The 19,010-nt window shown below is 33.9% G+C and overlaps 2 protein-coding genes across 4 annotated transcripts in view; one reads left to right on the top strand and one right to left on the bottom strand.

The window, feature by feature from the left end:
* Positions 1-2,634: 2,634 nt before the first annotated feature.
* Positions 2,635-4,065, bottom strand: LOC105248033 (mRNA turnover protein 4 homolog). Its single transcript, XM_011252576.3, has 4 exons — positions 3,894-4,065; positions 3,330-3,649; positions 2,912-3,148; positions 2,635-2,833 (listed from the first exon to the last, which is right to left on the bottom strand). Exons 1-4 carry the CDS (start codon positions 3,919-3,921, stop codon positions 2,684-2,686), a joined length of 735 nt encoding a protein of 244 aa, XP_011250878.1. The 5' UTR covers positions 3,922-4,065; the 3' UTR covers positions 2,635-2,683.
* Positions 4,066-4,945: 880 nt separating this feature from the next.
* Positions 4,946-19,010, top strand: part of LOC105248031 (14-3-3 protein zeta) — a 46,937-nt gene continuing 32,872 nt past the window's right edge. For 2 of the 3 annotated variants that reach the window (XM_011252573.3, XM_011252572.3), the window contains exon 1: positions 9,781-9,799. In XM_011252573.3, the coding sequence (XP_011250875.1) occupies positions 9,796-9,799 (4 nt within the window). In that variant the 5' untranslated portion in view covers positions 9,781-9,795. Of the gene's footprint in view, positions 5,106-9,780; positions 9,800-19,010 lie in introns of those variants that run through there. The other variant, XM_011252574.3, reaches the window with a different exon arrangement.

Below are 19,010 nucleotides of genomic sequence, written 5' to 3'. Positions count from 1 at the left end.
TTATAGTATAACTAAAACGAATTCTATACTATGCATTATGCTTGATAAGGTACGTAATCTTCATGTCAAGTGATATTGTCAGATCATTGTAGAACACATTTTGGAAATTGATAGCCGAAAATAGTTTCTTAATCTTTTATGCATCGCGCGAATTGTCTATATTTATGACGGTAATTCTGGACACAGCCTTGCTTGTTACTGCACATATGTAAGTTTTATACAAGCATCTAATTGTCTATTAGTACGTATTGTCAATTTTCCATATTGATCTGCATTGGAATTTTGTTTACTAATTGATAATAAGACATTATTCTAGTAGATATAAGATATGTTAACAGATGAATAGTTAAATATTTGTTACTTATGTTTCCTATTTTTAGATAACTCTATATAATTTCAAAGAACTATAGTTTATTTTTGTATGAGATCTCGATTAATTTAGCGTGCTGTGAAATTGCCATATCATTGAATGAAGTTATCATTTGCATTGTGATATTCTTGATCAAATTAAGGATTATGAAGTAGATAATGTGTACAGACATGAATTTTCTTTAAATACCCCAACATTAAGATAAAATACAAATTTACTCTGTATTCCACATAGATAGATTATACATGACGTATTTTTTTATTTCTTATTTAATAGTCTTTTTTTTAATCATGGTTGTTGTAATACATTCTATTAGTTTTCAGTCTTTCATATGTTACCTTTATGACGTATAGATTAAGTTATTATTTTAGTTCGATGGAACGATAATGTGAAAATAATATCGGCGAAGTCACATTTCGTGTTTCTCAAGTCATGTTATTGAAGCACAAATGTAGGTACAACTATATTCAGCCAAAGAGGATAGGAGTTACATATTCACAATAGATCGTATCAAATAACAATGCAAAAAGACAACAAGATTAAAAAAGAGTTACAAAACAAATCATTTTCATGAGACTCTATTTAGATAAATATAATGGCACAGAGTGACAAAGGTATGACAAAAAGAAATATTGTACAAATTCTGTTTTGTTGATTTGAAACAGACTACTTGATGATTGATTTGAAATAGTTTAATTTAATTCAATGTATATTGTATATATGATATAGGATATAAATGTTATATTGTATATTTATAATTATTTAATATTTAATTTTTGTAGTATATTTATATTCATTTTTTGTTAAAATTATATTCTTGGTACAAATAAATTTAGACAAAGTCTGTTTATAATTTCCTTTGTTCTATTTATAATTTGTTAGTATATATTATCATGATATGACTTGTAGTAATGTTGAAATAGAATTTCACCATTTTTTAATACATGAAACAGATTGGAAATCTGAAATAAGGAATATGATTAAAGAGAAAAGTGATAAGATTGGTTGTAATTTATCAAATTTGATATCTTTCTATTAAATAATATTGTTTTACAGATATAGAGAATTTTTATAATAAGTATGGTGATTAAAAGATTCCATGTCAACACTAGCACATTACTTGTAAGATGATATCATAATGCAGCATGTTTTATTAGATTAAGTTTATTTCATTTTCTTAGCAGAATATATTAGTACATCGTTCTAAGCTCTTCTAATATAATAAATGTATACCCTGTATTCTTTAGAGAATCATAAATAATAAAAATCATAAAAATGGTTAATTTCACTATTGAAATATGATCATTTCATATTGATATCTTTTGTTGGTTTTCATCAATCTTTTCTTTTATTATTTATAAATATATCTCTTATTTATATCAAATTACATTTTGTTAATTTTTTAAACAGCTGTCATAAAAATGTTTTATATATAAAGTATACAATATTATTTTAGAATGATTTGTATAATTTTGTTTTAATCGATGTTCTGCTCGGCCAACGAGTTTTAATCTGAAATATTTAACACTGTTTAATTTATTTGTGTGTGTATATAGCATAGATGCATCACAATTTTTAACAGAAAAATAAGATTCATACATTGGCAAGATTATTTACACGGTTAATATTTTATCAGTTGTATACCTCACGTTTTAATTTTTGAATATTTTTTCTTCTAATACCTTCATTATCTGAATGTTCTAAAGACTCGATAGAAGATGTACTGTGCCTTTTATCATTGAAATCAAAAACTACCTTAGGTACATTATTACTATTTGCTTTCGTGCGATTCGTTGACCCCAAATACCAATAATATATGGCCTAAAAATATTATTTGAAACGTGAACAAAATATCATATATATAAACAAAAAATACATGGAATAATAAAAATGATAAAATGCATGATAAAAACATGATAAAAATATTTCTATTAGTCAAAGTTCAGAGATATATCAAATTTCACTCACCCATAATATACCAATTATCCAAAATATGGTTAAAACAAATGGTTGCATATTTTAATTAATTAATATGGATCTTAAAATTATATAAACAATTTTTTATATAAAATTATATTTATTATTTGAAATACTAAAAATTTTGACATGTTTAGATTATCAATTATCCAGTGTTCATTTGTTACATATCTCAGGTATTTTAAGTGTGATAATTTCATTACATATGTGGATGAAATAAACAATCTTATCAGAATTTTTAAATAAAAAGGACAATTATAATATATACAAATATGAAATATATTTATATATAAAATCATATATATACACACATATTTTTTTCTAAAATTATAATTTTCACGTGTTATCATTATTATCTACATCCATTTCTTCTCCATCATTTTTTGTTGCGTTATCTGGTACTTTAAGTTTTTTAAAACCATGTTTTTTTGTATATATTCCCAAAAGTAACAACTTGAAAACTGCTAGCGGTTTGTCCAATAATTTCTACAAGACATCAAAGATTTAATAATTTTTTGAAAAATTTTGGTGTATTATATATTATAAAAAATATAAAATATATACCAGAATTTGTGCTTGCTCTGGTGTTAATACATCATTCTTCTGACAAACTCTGAATGGTTTAATTAAAGTGATAATTCCCTTTTGCAATGAGGTAGGCATACCCAATTGTCTTAGCTGAGGTTCCATACTATGTTGAAACTGTGGCAAAGGTCCTTCGGGTAATTCGATTGTTTCAGGTGTTACAAATCCAGAACGAGCATATTCCATTTCTTCATATTTTTCTGCCCATTCAATTACCTATGTAAATAAATACATTATTAGTAATATAAGTGTAATATATATGAAATTTTTTATTATACAGTTTCAAAATATATTTCCATACAAATTGAATAAAGAATTTAATAGATTTTAGCTTTAAATTCAGCTTAATATATGTTATAATATATGTTATTATTATTTAAATTTATATATTATATACCTCTTTTTTTGATCTATTAGTGAATAACAGACCACATTGACCTTTCATCGAATGATTCTTTATCGCATTAGCTAATTTATGTATGCCATCTGCAACCTCAGTCTCTCGTGTCTTTCCTAGACCCAATGCAATTATTCTAAGTTTACCAAAAAAAAGTCTACTATCATTCCATTCTGTACGCAACTCAAGAAGCTTAGTATTGCGTGTATTTTGAACAGAGATTAAAAATATGCGATTGTAGTCTTCTACACATTTCTTAACATCTTCTATGATTCGCTGTTTCAAAACTAAACCCTTTTTATTGGTTTTAGTGAGAGATACTGGAACAAAATATTTTAATTATATATGTATTTATATCATAAAATATCTTACTATTATTGTACAGATGTCAAAAATAATATAAGTATTTGTATAACGTGAAAACAAAGTTATATAAATTTAATTTTGTAACAAAATTATCCATAGTTAATCAAAATTAAATCATTAAATATTATTTTTAGAGGTTAGTATAATAAAAAAAACTTTAAACATTTTATACACAAAACTATAATTTTGGAAAATTACCTTTCTTGTCCCTCTTTGATTTTGGCATCTTTGAAATTGGATTCTTTTACAAAAATATAAGAGAATTAGAAAAATAGTACAGTGCACATGGTATCACAAACAAATTCTGTTCAAACGAGTTTCAGCGCCTCTCGCACTCGTATTAACGAACTAAAATCGGTCACGTGACGAGAAGTAGATGTATTGAAAAAATTATGTACGCGCGTGAATATAATCTGTGTATAGTAAATATATTCCTACATGAATCAGTTTATATATAAAGTTGATAATGGAAAAGTTTTTTATATTCAGGTGATAGCATTATTTATAAAGTTACAATGTAATAACCGCCGCTACTTTTATCAAAGACATATATAAAAATGCTACTTTTAACCTTAAATTTTTCACAAATTGTATAGACAAATTATACAAAATTTCAACTACAAGTATATTATCGTATATCGTAATAGAGCAATGGAAAATTCATTTTTTATGAAATCGTGTTTAATTTATGAGCATTTTATTGGTGAACAAGCTCTATAAAATGTATAGAGAGGACGCCACGTGTAGAAAACTGGAATAAATCAAGGCTGGATTTCATGAATTCTTCAAACCAAATTTGTTGGTAACTTTTGAATATTTATATAATTCTATTTTAAAATAAAAACTATTTGTGTCCTCTATATTTTTAAGAATAAGATAAGATAATTATTTATTTCAGAAGATTATATAATTTTCTTCTGGACTTTTAGAAAAATATTAAAAATGTTTGAAATCTCCATAAATAACTTATATAATTTATATAAATCTTTGAATTCTATTTTCTAAAGCAAAACTCGATTTCCATGAGGCATTCAGTTTCATCGAAATAAAGTCGGTCGGAATAAAAATGTCAATGTATTTAATATCTACAAAAATATTTGAATCCGATTTGAATCAACATTTTCCGTATATTTCGCGATTACAAACGCTATGAGAGGTATTTCGTTCTTTCTAATTTTTTCTTTCGTTTCTTTCAGGTGACTCGCCTTCGAAAATTGCCCGCGCTCGTGCAACGGAGCGATTCGAATCGACGCGGCGGCGGCGCCGCGCGCCGGAAACGGGCGTGCGAGCGCCCGGCAAGATGGTGGCTTCCGCTGGTCGCGCCAGTGCATTCAGCGAGAGCGTAGTGAACGGTAGCCGTTGAACACGTCGAAAGCTCGTTTTCCCAGGTCGCTTACAGCACTCGAAAAGGTGAGTCCCCCCCCTCGTCTCCCGACTGTTCGCCCGTCAACCCCTCGCGTCGTCGACGGGGGCGATCGCGCGTCACCGACATCGGCGAATTACGCGATGTGCGCCGTAACGCGGCCCGTGTGAACCCCGTAGCCATGCAGCTTCGACGACATCGTCGGAATTTCGCCGGCGGTAATTACGCCGCGCGCTTCTCTCTCTTTCTCTCCCCCCTCCCTCCTCGATCTCGCCCTCGTTGAATCGAATTAAATCGCGGGACACGATGGTCGTGCGGACCGAGACGAGGATCTTTTCGCGATCCGAAAGCGGCCGCTCGTCGCACCGATGACGCACGAGACGCGCGCGAGAGAGAAAGAGAGAGAGAGAGATAGAGAAAGAGAGAGAAGGAGCGCCCGTCTCGTCGTCGCCATGTTGCGACCGGCGACGAAATTCCTCGCACGTTGCCGGGCTATCTCGAGGAAAAGATATCTGCGTGGCTGCGGTGGTTATCTGTCGGACGATAACCGGGAGTTGGAAGGCGACGATTGACGCGAGTAAAGGGAAAGGGGAGAGAGGCGAGCGCGACGATGTTCGACTCGCTCGCCTGACCATTCGCATCGATCGCCTTTTTCCATCCCTATCTGTCTTTCTCTCTCTCTTTTTCCCTCTCTCTCTCTCTCTCTCTCTTTTCTCTCCTGGGTTTTTTGATTCTTATTTACAAAAGGCTGCTCCGTAAAAGTTATCATCCGCGGTGCCATAATCGCGTCTTTCGATACGATTTTTTTTGCTATTTTCACGCAGTTAATTGATACGTTGATAATTGCTGTGGCTCGTGCAAGAGTAGGTGGGTGACTTTTATTAATGACATGTGCGCCGCGAAATCGATACGCGAAACGAGGATATTTCGTTATAGCACTTGGCGTCGTTTGTAAGAATTGCGTGATCCGCGTAGGAAATACCGTCTACATACTTTGTGACACACCGTTTGAAAGGTTGCCCACCTTTGCTTTATGCGCGTACGTATAAACAGACAAATGTGCAAAGCCGTTGGTAATCTATGAGACAGGTGATCTACATGTGTCGCGAATACATTTTTGTACGTAACTCGCCGTACAAACTGCGTAACGCGAATATATATCACGCGTGCATCAACTTACATTAATTTTTTAAATGCCGCAAACAACTGTTGAAATTTCTTTTTCGCATAAATCCGATTACAGTCTTACAGTGAATTTTTCTTGCCCGGGAAAATACAATTCCACGATCAATAATATTGATAATTTTTATATATTTTTTATATATTCGTAACGTCGTGATACAATTTTTTCTATCGACAGTTTGAAAGTTAATGCTCTGTCAATTTGCACGTTGCATCAATTGTCACGAATGACAAATTTTTTCTTCCCACGGTAAAATAATGAAATTAGTTGTGAGTGACAAGCGAATATCGAGTAGCTTTTTGATATATGAACTAGGCATATATTCAATAGCATGCCTCCAGATATCACTTGGATAAACAAATCTCTTTAATGAAACTTTCTTCGCTAATTTAAGTGTATAATGAATGATACTATTAGATTATCTATCCGCAGTGTCCGCCCATTTTGCCTCTAAGTCATCGAACAGTCCGCGAGTCTCTTTTCGCCAAGGCCGACACCCTCCTCCTTCTCCTTCTCTCTTCTCTTGATTGCCTCCGCGGTTCTATGTATTTGCGTAACGAGCGAAGGCCTCTTTTACGTTCCGAAGGCCATCGCATTTCTCACTCTCGCGACACTCTCGCGATCACTCGTGGCTGTCGCCATTCATCCGTCCACGGCTTTACTGACCGATCGTAACCTACCTAAACACGCGAGAGAGAAAGCGATACTTGCACAGGGTGTCGAAAAGAAAAACTTTCGACAGTTTATATAACAGATATGTTGTCAAAATTCAAAGTATTAGAATGTCGGTAATTTTTTCGTTCAAAGTGAAAAAATGCGAATTTAGCACTCAAATTTAAAAAAATTAAGAAATTGTGGAAAGAGATGACACTTTCAATTTTTACTAAAGAAATTTAAATTTAAATTTGCAAATTGGTCAGAGAATTTGAACGACACTCTGTGTTTTTCACTAAATTTGCAAAGATGCGCATTTGTGTTGTGTATTTGAGCATCTGCTGGCTAATTAAATTATTGTTGTTCCGTGAAAAGGGAGACACGGATTAATTGATATATCGATTTTGTGGTACAATCTTGCAGTAGATGCGACCAGCTGCGAAATACAGGTGAAATTCCGTTTATCAGCGCATTCTCGGAAATACGATATGTGGCTTCTAACCGAGTTAATTGCTGTCTAACACAGTCTCTAGATAGAGATCTAAAATTCGCAAATCTAAGTGAAAAGTTTGCATCATTGAAAATTTTTTAAATTAAGGCTAAAAAGATCTTTTCTAGAAGAATTGGAAAGTTTTTTCAAGAAATTATTTCAAGAATAGTTGTAAACTAACGTGAAAAATATCAAGTATTTAATCTGGTTATACATTAATCTACACAAAATCGACATGCAATAATGTATGCTGATTATGCAATTACATATGCGCTTGTTTAATGCGATCCAATTTTGCGACACACATATACAGATGCTTCAACGTATCCCGGGACTGCTTACAGCAATTACTGTGGTCGCTGCGTTGCACTCGCTGTAATGGGAATATTAATTTAATTAAAATGATTTGACGTTAATGATTATTCTGACACATTATTTACCATCATTTAGGCATTGTAGAGGCATCGCGTGCCGCTAACTTTGAAGTGTCCTTAATTAATAAACGGCCTCGGGACTTTAGTAAACCATCGAGTTCAATATTCAATAGTTTTCGATTTAACAAGAGTTACTTGTCGGAATCCATATCGACCGAATAATCGATTTATCCCGCGCCAATTTCAGATATTCTCTGTCTTTCTCTCTCTCTGGCTATTTCACATAATGCGTCAACTCAGCTTTGATGTCGGATGAAAGCGTTGTCGAAATCATATATTTCGTCCGTCGATGCAGCGTCAGCTTATAATTCCATCGCTTGTCGATCTCGCAGCTGATCAAATGTGTCAGTAGTTTACGCGCCGCTCGTAATTAAATTTATTCAATTTCGAACGATTTAATCTCGCGGATTTTGTGAAAAACTAATATTATTAATTTTTATTCAGACATCGTTTTTTTACGCGATACGTTTGATTTAAAAAATTAGTATGTTTATTGTACATAATTTGCAATTATTCCCACGAGCGTCGTTAGTTATTAACTAGTTATTGACTGAAAATCAAGAATCGATGCATGCCAAAACCTACGAGGATGTTTCGTATAATGTTTCTAATTTTATCGAAAGCGCTAGTAAAATCTCTGACGTGATTTAATCGATTTGCTTTTAGTCGGGCAAAGACAAACACGATTTATTCGCGAATCACACTCTTCTTTAAGAGATATATGTGATCTGTTATATCAACCAATTACTATCGAAAAATCTTGCATTAGAAAAAGATTGCATATTTTTTCACGTTACAAAACTGTAAAATTGTTGAAACATTTCATTAATCATATTTATTACATTCGAGATTGTAATAATTCGAAAAGTTTTCTAATTTCGAGGCAAAATCTCAATCACGTAAAAAGTTTGTTTTAATTAAAGCAAATAATTACATATTTGACATTTACATAAAATGTTTTGTTAGGTGCGTTATTATCATGGAAAATATTGAATTCAATTAAAATCAACAAGAGGCAATCAGATTTTTAACTACGCTTCGTGAAAATATTCGACGGTTGGCAGAACGCGCGTTAATGGATCTCTGAAAATCGCGTTTCTGCCGTAATGATTATTCCATCTGCAGGTGGAATTCAACTTGACGCGAGCTCATTTCCTCGTTGGAAAGCGACGTCCGTGATCGGAATCGCGTCAGGCTTATTCAAGAAAGTCGTATTCATTCGATGCATCGCTGTTCACATCGCGGTCCGCATATTCGTTTAGCCGAAATATAGCATTTGATTCATGGTCCACGTTAACAGGCTTCCATCGAACATGGTAATAACGCGTTTGATGCGAACAATTGTGAAAAAAATTTGTAATTTAAAAATCTATATTTTTTATACAATTATTGAAAGAATAGCTTTTTCAATATTCGTGATTTAACGAAAAATTGCAGGACTTTTAGAATACCTTGTATATCGAAGACTGTACATTTGATTAATATACGTGTCATCTGAAATAACGAATCGAGGACGTTATTTATTATAATTAATGTCGTTATCGCGAACATCTTTTTCGCGCGAGAACAGATCGGTACATCGATTAAAGATCGAATTAAATTGTGTTTTATCAAACTGAAGTTCGCGAGGCTTGATTGAAAAACTCGATGTTTATTCGCGGCAATCGCGATGCAATTAGCATCTCGCGAGTTACGTTTCATTTGCATGACGTGTGTCGCGTCGATCTGCGCGAAACCGACGTTAATTATCGCGCATCAATTAGTCCCGCGTTTCTAGCAAGCTCTGCCATTAACGTGTGTCTCTTGCCACCGACGAGACTAGATCCCGGACGTCGAAATTGTTTCGGGCGCGACGTAGTTTGCTCCCGAGTTCCTGTCGTTTTAAGCTGTTGGAAACTCGTTCGAGTTAACGCACAGATTGCGTAACAAGGAAATAAACTCTCGAGCATCTTGAGAAATTTAACATCGTCGATATAATGGGTATAATGTTTCTCAAATTTTATTATCAATATAATTATGCCATACAAATTCTGTAATGAACTATATCGTAAAGCAATCGTTGAAATAGAATTTTGTTAGATTATTTTCTGACAATTTTAATGTTGAAACAGTTATCTTTTAATTATTCTTTCCTGCAAATATAAATTAATTAAGACACTTTCAAAAATTCGCAAAAATGTAAATTTCGTGTGTGTTTAACGTTAGAATCCGATCGACTTTCGGTGAAACGCGTATCGCGATAGAGGAAAATTGAAGAATTATCTGTAGCATCAAAGAGTATGTTTGATACGTAAGAGACTTTAAATTATCCTGAAATCCGCTTTAACGTAAAAAGGATTTTCACAGAGCACGTGCACGGCTATTCTGACATATGTATGGATTCGATGCTTAATGACTGCGGAATTATACCGTCACATTTGGAGTCTTAATTAACCCATTCAGATCCTATGTACACAATTATGCACAAAAACTTTAAAATCATGTGAAATGTGAAAGTTTAAAATCATGTGAAAGTTATTTTTTAGAATTAGTTTTCCTGCGATCTCTCGGTGGAAAAAAAATATATATCTCGAAAAAAAAAAAAAAAAAAATATATATATATATATATATATCGTCGTTTTAAACCCTTAGCATCAATAAAAATTAATTCAATAATTTTTTACATTACAGAAAAAAATCAGGTCTGAATGGGTTAATAAATATTCTGCGGCTTGCTCCAAAGATAAAAAAAAGTCGCGTTGAATAACCGTGCATTCGCGCGCGCAAGGACGTGATAACAGAAATTACGTAATAGCGTGAATAGCAACGATTAAGGAGAGGCATCAATCGGCACGTAACCGATTGCGTAATACGTCTGCGGCGGAAGGGCAATCTATTAAATTGACATTTTCGTTGCGGACCGTCGAGCTATCGATTCTCGTCAATAGCACCGGATTAAATGGTCAGAGAGGGCGGATCCCAAAGGCCAATCGCAACTATCTCCTTGGGAGCACTTTATGTTCGTTCGCCCGGAGGGAAGGGATTTCATTATTACGATAATGTGGAAGTAAAGAACTAATATGAACGTATCTCTAGCAAGAATAAAACGAGAAATTTGCTCAACAGAATTTTCGAATGTAAAAGTAAAATGAATGTAATTAACTTGTTCGGATTTTTTATATGCGTTAGAAATTAAAAAAATTATTCCATGAATTTGAATTTGTAATAATCACAAAAATTGTGAATCAAATTTAGAATCTATTATATGCAAAACTTAAGAAATCCTAGACCTGTGAAGTTTAGAATTTGCAAATTCTATCTTGAGTTTTAAAATTAGAAAAAATTGTAAGCACAAAGAGAGACTTTGTTATTTATAAGTACTTTATCATTTAATAATTTTTAGAAAATGTCAAGTATATGAAAGATCTATAACTTTTGTTTCTCCCTCATGGAAAAATTCTTGGATGGTCTTTCTCTTTCTCAGCTGGCGCGTGCAAAATGCGCGTAAACAAACACTCTTGCGAGCCCTTACTCAAGCCCAGCTGGATGATTGCACAACCCCCTTTGGCGGGTCTCGTCGGCGAACCCTCCGGGGGGTTGTACTGCAAAAGTGGTTGCGAGAAGGATCTCTCAGCTCGCTTTTAAGAAACGCTTTTAACGTCCGGTATTCGTTCTAAGTGAATTTACCGAGATAATTAGCCGGTACTACATAGTTGACATTCCCCATTCTGGCTGCATTTCCGGAAGCATTCTCTTCTTTCGTGATTGTGATATATACAGATTAAATGGCACGATTTTGCGCTCTACAAAAAAAAGTTACAATTAAAACGAGAGAGAAGGAAAAATATCTTTTAAAATAAAAACTTTTTATTTTAAATTTGTTTTCAACTTTAGTGCAATGTTTCCAATGTAAAGAATATTAGAATATATAATTTTTTAACCGGTGAAAAAATTGGATTTTATTAGAGAGATTGATAATATATACTTTTTATCGAATTTAATAAAGCCTGAAGATTTTTAAGAATTCCACCCGAGCTTGCTTGAGAGGACCAATACACGGTGTGTCAAGGTTGCATTGTGGATCGTTACTCGCACGAGCACCGTATCGCGACTCATCATCTCTCGTTAATTAGTAGTCTGGGGAAAACGGATTAGGATCGAGTGCTTAGGGAATGGCAAACTAGTCGCGCGATGTAAATTAGAAGGCGTATAATCCGATTGCATGGCTACGTAGCCGATTTATGTTTTCCCTTGTGTAATTCGAAGATCGATATGTTTGATTACGCGGTAAATTTTGTTGCGCATCAATCAATCTCGCGATTCTTGACGATGCTTTATTTCAACATGTTCCTTGTTATTCCATGTATCTTTTATATTGCATTATTTTATATTTAAAGAAAGATTTAGAAAGCAAATTTATAAAGATTTCTGTAAAAAAAAATATTGATTTCAACCGACTTTTTATCATTTTTTAAGATAAAAGTTTAATTTAAGTAAAATAATATTTTTAGGATTAAATATTTCGATTATTTTAAGATTTATTTAAAAATTATTCTCAACATGATTTATCTTGCTATGACTTTTTTATACAAAATGCAATTTTCCATTATATTCCGAAATAAAATTTAACATGCAAGCCCACATGGCTCGCGGGCGTTATTCGCGAACGCGCGCGAATGACGTGTCCGTGACGGCAGAGCGACCGCATGCATGACTCATGTTGAGAAATACACGGAAACTGCGTACGGAAATAAAATCGTCGAAGGAGTGAATTGTCGCGAGAGAACGCGGAGCAATCCGTAATTAGCTCTGAACAAGCTTTATAAGATGAATCATCCAATCTGTACAATATAATCGGTTAATTGATTATTCACCATTTACAACCAATTGCGAGTTGAATACTAGAAATCTCTTCGTCAAAATGTCGCGAGCTTTTCCGAGACGACTTCGAAAATCGCTCGCGCGTCACCGAATATGACGACAATTTTTCGCGAATAAAAGACGAGGAGGGAAAGCGAGGAGCGACTATAAATCTTCCTCTCTCCCTTTCTCTTTTTCTCTCCGTTTCTTGATTCACGCTACGCGCCTGGAAGACGCGCGTGCCGTGCGTGCGTGAGGTGCAGAGCGCAAAGTCGCGAGTACGCGACGCGGCTTGACATCAGCCGCTATTCCAAGTCGGGTGACGCATTACTATCTTTCGCCGAGTGTCCGTCGCGGCGATGTGCGTGCACGTGCGTAACGTAAAGGCTCTCGCGTGCAGCCTCTTTTTCCGGTCGGCTCACCGCCGATGTGAAGGGGACGCGCCGTCCCTGGCGATCATTCGCAGTCGATCCGACGTCGTATCCATCTCACGTAGCACCCGATACTCGACAGGATATACGGGGTGTTTCTTAATAAGCACGAAAAATTTTAGAAAATGATTCTTCGTCGAAAATTAAAGGGGAATTTATTTTTCATATAAACATTAAAAAGTTGTAATAAAAAATTAAATAGGAGTTTGCTAGAGGCTGAAAGAAATATTAATAAATAACCTTTTTACTAGTAGAAAATACCCACTTAATTTCATTTCTTTAACTTGTTTCAAATTTGAGAAAAAAATAAAAACCTAATTTTTATCCCCATTTTTGGAGGAGTGTAACTCTAGAAGGGGGACGAGGAATATATGTTTACATGAAAAACCTCCCTTAATTTTCAACAAAGAATCACCTAAAATTTTTCACACTTATTAAGAAACACCCTGTATACGTCGGTTTGATCCCTCTTCGCGACCCTAATTCTTCTCAAACATGAATAGATATGAGATCCGGCGAGTATACGATGATTACGAAAATACAATTTGTTGTATATGTGAACAAATATATTGCACATAAAAATCCATGATACTAGATCATATGTTTCAGAGGAAAAAGTAACTTTTATCAATAGTTTTTCCAGATAATGTCTTTATCATTTGAATGTCACGTAAATTGGAAGATACGAAAAATATGTAAACACATTTCTAATCTAAGATAAGAAAAAATCTATCTCTTACGATACGTCACAACTGAATAAAGGAATGTTTCCAATAGAATATACAATAAATATATTTCGAGGATATTTTAAGAATACTCGAGTATACGTATCGCGTCGCACAATATCTTCTACTATTCTTTAATGAACGAACGAATCTGTTGAAGCACATAAAAGAATATCTTTGACGAATTTCGTGGCAATTTTTTCCACGTGTATTTTCGATTAGGTCCCCGCGCGTGGATCCGTCTGAATGGAACTCGGAAGCGCTAGTAAAAACGAGACGACTGTGAATGGCAGAGAGTGGGCTCTACGCGACATTAGATAACTGCTGATTCATGCGAGTTGCCAGGGAAAATGTATTATCATCTATTCTAAAAAAAGCGTAACACTTTTGCCGCTACAAATTATAGGATTCGATAGAATTATGAGACCTTTGAGAGATTAAAAAGTAGAATATAAAAGTATGAGATATTTTTTTATAGGTGACTTTATGAAAGATTTAACTTCTTAAAATTTTTAAAAATAATATTAAAAATGAATGAAAAATATAGTAATGAATGTAATAAACAATCGAGTATATAATCCATTATTTTTAGAGAGATGTGTGCAAAATTTGTTTTTGTTTTATCCGGATAACGAACGTTATCTCTTTGGAAAACTGGCGAAATCCGACGTTTATGTATCCGTAGTTATTGCGTTTCACGCGGTGATATCGCTTCAGATAACGTCGACGATATTACAGCTCGTGCTTGGATATTCAGTATTGTGCGATGGGCGCCCATTGTGTTCGCGGAGAGAGCGTATTGGCGTCTCTTCTCATACTCGAGACAGTATTTGTGTGCATATGTATGAAACTGTCGAGACGTCGAGGATATTTAGGATTCGAGTGACTTCGTAGGATATTACTGTTACGTTAGTAGATTCTGTCTTGCAAGTCTCTCTCTCTCTCTCTCTCAAATAATAGAAATTTAATATTTTTCCTTCTTAATATTTTGCAGTATAACATCAGAGAAACGTGCTTTAGCAAGTCATACACAATGCATATTTAATATTACGTTATAAAAAAAAGTACTCTCTCTCCACGTGGTTCGTTTAATAATAAATCGGATTATTGAATCGGACTTTATTACGAAGCGATATCGCATTAATTTGTAAGAACAGTAACATAAAACATGCGATATTTCACTTTGTGATTGCATCATACGCGATTTTTCTTTTTAATAATTGAAATTATTTAATTTTTTCCACAATTATTAATAATATAAATGTAAATTAAATAGGTTCGCGATAAAAACATTCATATCTCCTTTTTTAATATATATATTTTTTAAACATAATAAATACATAATATATTTATAATATAATATTTTTATAATTTTTATAATTATTTATAATATAATATTTTTAATATATTTTTTTAATATATAATATATTTGTCACACAAATTCTCATTAACTGTAAACGCTTCCTAGTGAAACCGAATTAAAATCTTAATGTCGTTTCTCTGAATCGTATTGGATTGACGAGAAAATAGCAGAGAAAAAAAGGGAAGTTTAAAATGCACACGTACTAATTGTAGCTTGTCGGCTGGAGAAAGAGGAGAAGGCTAACTCTCATCTCGTTTTCGACCTTCGTTTGCACGATGAAAGCCCCTGGGCTAAAGTGGCTGCGTGTGTACACGTACACAATGCTGTTTATACGCGTACCGTGCCACCTGTGGCTGGTCGTTCGTCCACTCGAATGACGACGATTTCGAGTAGATTTCACGTCACCCCAATCTGGATCATTTAATACCGGAATTGTTGAGGAAAATCCCGAATACGCCTTTAGGCTTTAGACTCCTCGAGAAAGCATAACATACTTTTGTACGAAAAAATTCTTAAATCAGGTACAAATAAAATATCGGCGAACGTTATAATTATATGCAGCTCGCGAGTGTGAAAAAATTAGGTTTTCGCTCGTTTTAAAGCGAATGTCATTTACAGTTCGATTAAAGAACATCGTATATTGAAAAGCATTTATGTATATTTCAGTTCGGCAAAATCAAGCATTATCGTCGGATTAATGTTAGGACACATATCGATATATGTAACAGCATTTCTTGTTTTATTAGAGGCAGCTTTTTTGTGTATTCAGTTGATAGAATTATAGGTGAGATTATTCTCGTGAAATAAAGGTGTAGCATAAAAAATCTTAATAGATGCTATAATTTTTCTCTTAAAAAAATTAAAAGAAATTCTACGTAAAAGAAGAAATTAGCATTATATAAGAGCTGTAATATTCATTGACATTCTATTCAAGTGAAATCAACCTCTGAGTTTAAATGAAAAATGTAATTTTATTATTTTTATTTGCGTTTCTCTCTCTTTTTTGAAGACATATATTAATTGAAACGTGTTCTTTCTCTATCAATCAATTACACATGAATTACATTTCAAAAACTATTCACACATTTCAATATTCCCTTGTCGAGCATGAATCATTTCGCTCTTCGATGAGAGGAAGATCGTTGAATTCGACTGTTATCGAAATACCCTGTAAAAAAAACGATTCGGAGAGGTCAACGAGCTTTCGATTAATCGGCGTTTTTCCATTTCACACAAAGATCGCGATAGCTTGGTCGCTTGCGGTGCAGTTTTAGTACATTTGCAATTATCGATTTACATTGCAACTGCTGCTGTTTGCCATTGCTGTTGCTGCTGCTGCTGCTCGTAATCGACCTGACGTCGCCGCTGGCGACGACGCCGTGTTTTTCGCCAGTCGAATCGTTGCGAGAGAAATGTTCGCATTTTCTGGCCGCTTTTTTGGTATTTTCGACGAACGATATATCGATCGACGTCGCTTTAAAGTCTCCGACCAGCCGTTTTCGTTGTTATACACCAACCGATGCACGGCTGGCTGATCCGTTGTTTTTATCCTCTCAGCTTTTTAACCGGCTATACTTCGTCATACATTCTCGAGATTAAAATTCGGCGAAATCGCTTTTAGAGATTAAAATGGCTCGTGTCGATTTTAGACTCGAGTCTTCGCGTGAAAAATATGCAGATATGCGTTCCATTTCTTGTTATTTTTTTCATGACTATCATATTTTATCTTAAATTTTCCTTATTCTAATTAGAATAATTAATCTTTAATCTTTTTTTGGCTTTAATTTTTTTAAAATATGAATGTATTATTTTATTTGTCCTTTTTTCTTGTATCTTTTACACTTGCACTGAAATTGATAATAATGTATATAAATAGAAATCATTCTTTCGTATCAATGTAATTTACATCCAGTGGCGAAGTCAATCGCCTATAAGCCAGGATTTTTATCGCCTAACATATGTAGATTGGAATAAATAGACCATGTTATCCTCCAGTATCTTTAGAGAAATTTAATTACAGTGTGTCGTATACGAATGTACAGACTTGTTTGCAATGTTCTATATTTCAATTTTATATTTTTTCTAATTAATCTTTGAAAACACTGGATAAAATTCAATCGATTCTAGCCACTTTTTTAGTTTGCTAGAACGATTTGATTAAAAATACAGCACCATAATTTTTAATAACTTTCAAAGTAATTATTTAATTAACGACTTGTTTTTTTCTAATTTTGAAAACAAGTTGATGGATGATCAATTTTCTCTGGATATGGATACTCACATAGTATTATGACGATATTATTGTGACGAGAGAGTTTATCCTGAATATGACATTTCGAAAAGGGTGAGAACACGGTCGAAGTAGGAGAAAAATAGAACGCGTAAGAGGTGACGTTGCTTATATATTCCGGGTAACGTGACATAAATTCAACTATGCCAAGAGCAACGTCATTGTGCGCGACTAGAAATGAAGAATAAAATTGCGTGATTTAATCTCGAGGTTATCTGGCATAGACACATTATACGAGCGTTCATACATCGGCGCTCGAGAAAAGGTGCGGGAGATAGAATTCTGTTAATAAACGAAACGAGCAAGAACGAATCACGGAAACTATAACGGATATGACGTCGATTTTTCTACGCGACAATGGTAAAATTTAAATCGCGAGGGTTATCGAGACGTACGCTTGATTACTCGCCCGAATAATTCCGCAGACGAATGAATTCCGGTCTAGGGTGGGCAAGGTCAGTGTCGCACGTTGAAGCAACAAAACACATCGCAAACATCGTTGTCGATTTGCGGCGCGCGCGCAACGAAGCGGTTTCGGATCGAGGCTTTGCGAGAGAAGCGCATTCATCCTGCTCTTCGGCGCGAGTCCGCCTACCGATTCGCGGTCGCTTGCCAATTAAAAACAAACACGCGCGGCTTATCTGCGGTCGACGGGTCGTCGATAGAAAGGGGGAAAAGGGAAAAACAGGATCGCGCATACGGTCGACGCGCGTCCTGTTTACTGCTACTGTGTATCGATCTCGTTCCGAGGGCCACGATCGCGCGCGCTCAATCGAGACACGTGCGACGATCAAACGAGAATCAGCAATTACATCGAGATGTGAGCCCGTAAAAGTTTGTAATTTTGTTAAGTAGTTCCAAAATTGGCAAAGTAAGTGTTTTACTTAGAACGTACACAGAGAAAAATATTATTTATATTAAAAATGTTGTATATATTATTATTCTACTGCCAAGAAAAGCGATTACTCAGTTTATTTTTCTTTTTTCAAGTAATAGTTTTCTTCAACTAAGAATATATTCTTGATAATAGTCTTAAAATATACTCATCACAAGTCTTGGAAATTATCATGTATTCAAAAGAAGAATATATTTTTTTCTTCAAGAATATTGTTGTAAAGTTGTATCAAAGAAAAATGAAACTTACTTTACGTCAACTCTTGTAGTAAGGAAACCAAATTTTTATTTTAATTTAATATTCTTGATTAAAATACTGCACTTACTAAAATTCAGAATATATCCAATTAAATTTAATGCTTGTGGTACACTTATGATATATTTGCGGATATTCAAACTTATGATATACTTAAAATAAATAATATTTACTTGAATACAGTATACATTTTTCTCTGTGTAGTGTTACAACACAGAGGAAAATATCATTCTACTGCCAAGAAAAGCGATTACTCAGTTTATTTTTCTTTCTTTAAGTAACGGTTTTCTTCTCAACAAAGAATATATATTCTTGATAATAGTCTTAAAATATACTCATCACAAGTCTTGGAAATTATCATGTATTCAAAAGAAGAATATATTTTTTTCTTCA

The sequence above is a fragment of the Camponotus floridanus genome, unplaced genomic scaffold (genome assembly GCF_003227725.1).
Source record: "Camponotus floridanus strain SB8 unplaced genomic scaffold, Cflo_v7.5 scaffold39, whole genome shotgun sequence".
In the NCBI taxonomy this organism is placed as follows: domain Eukaryota; kingdom Metazoa; phylum Arthropoda; class Insecta; order Hymenoptera; family Formicidae; genus Camponotus; species Camponotus floridanus.
This window is presented reverse-complemented; position numbering and strand designations above follow the sequence as displayed.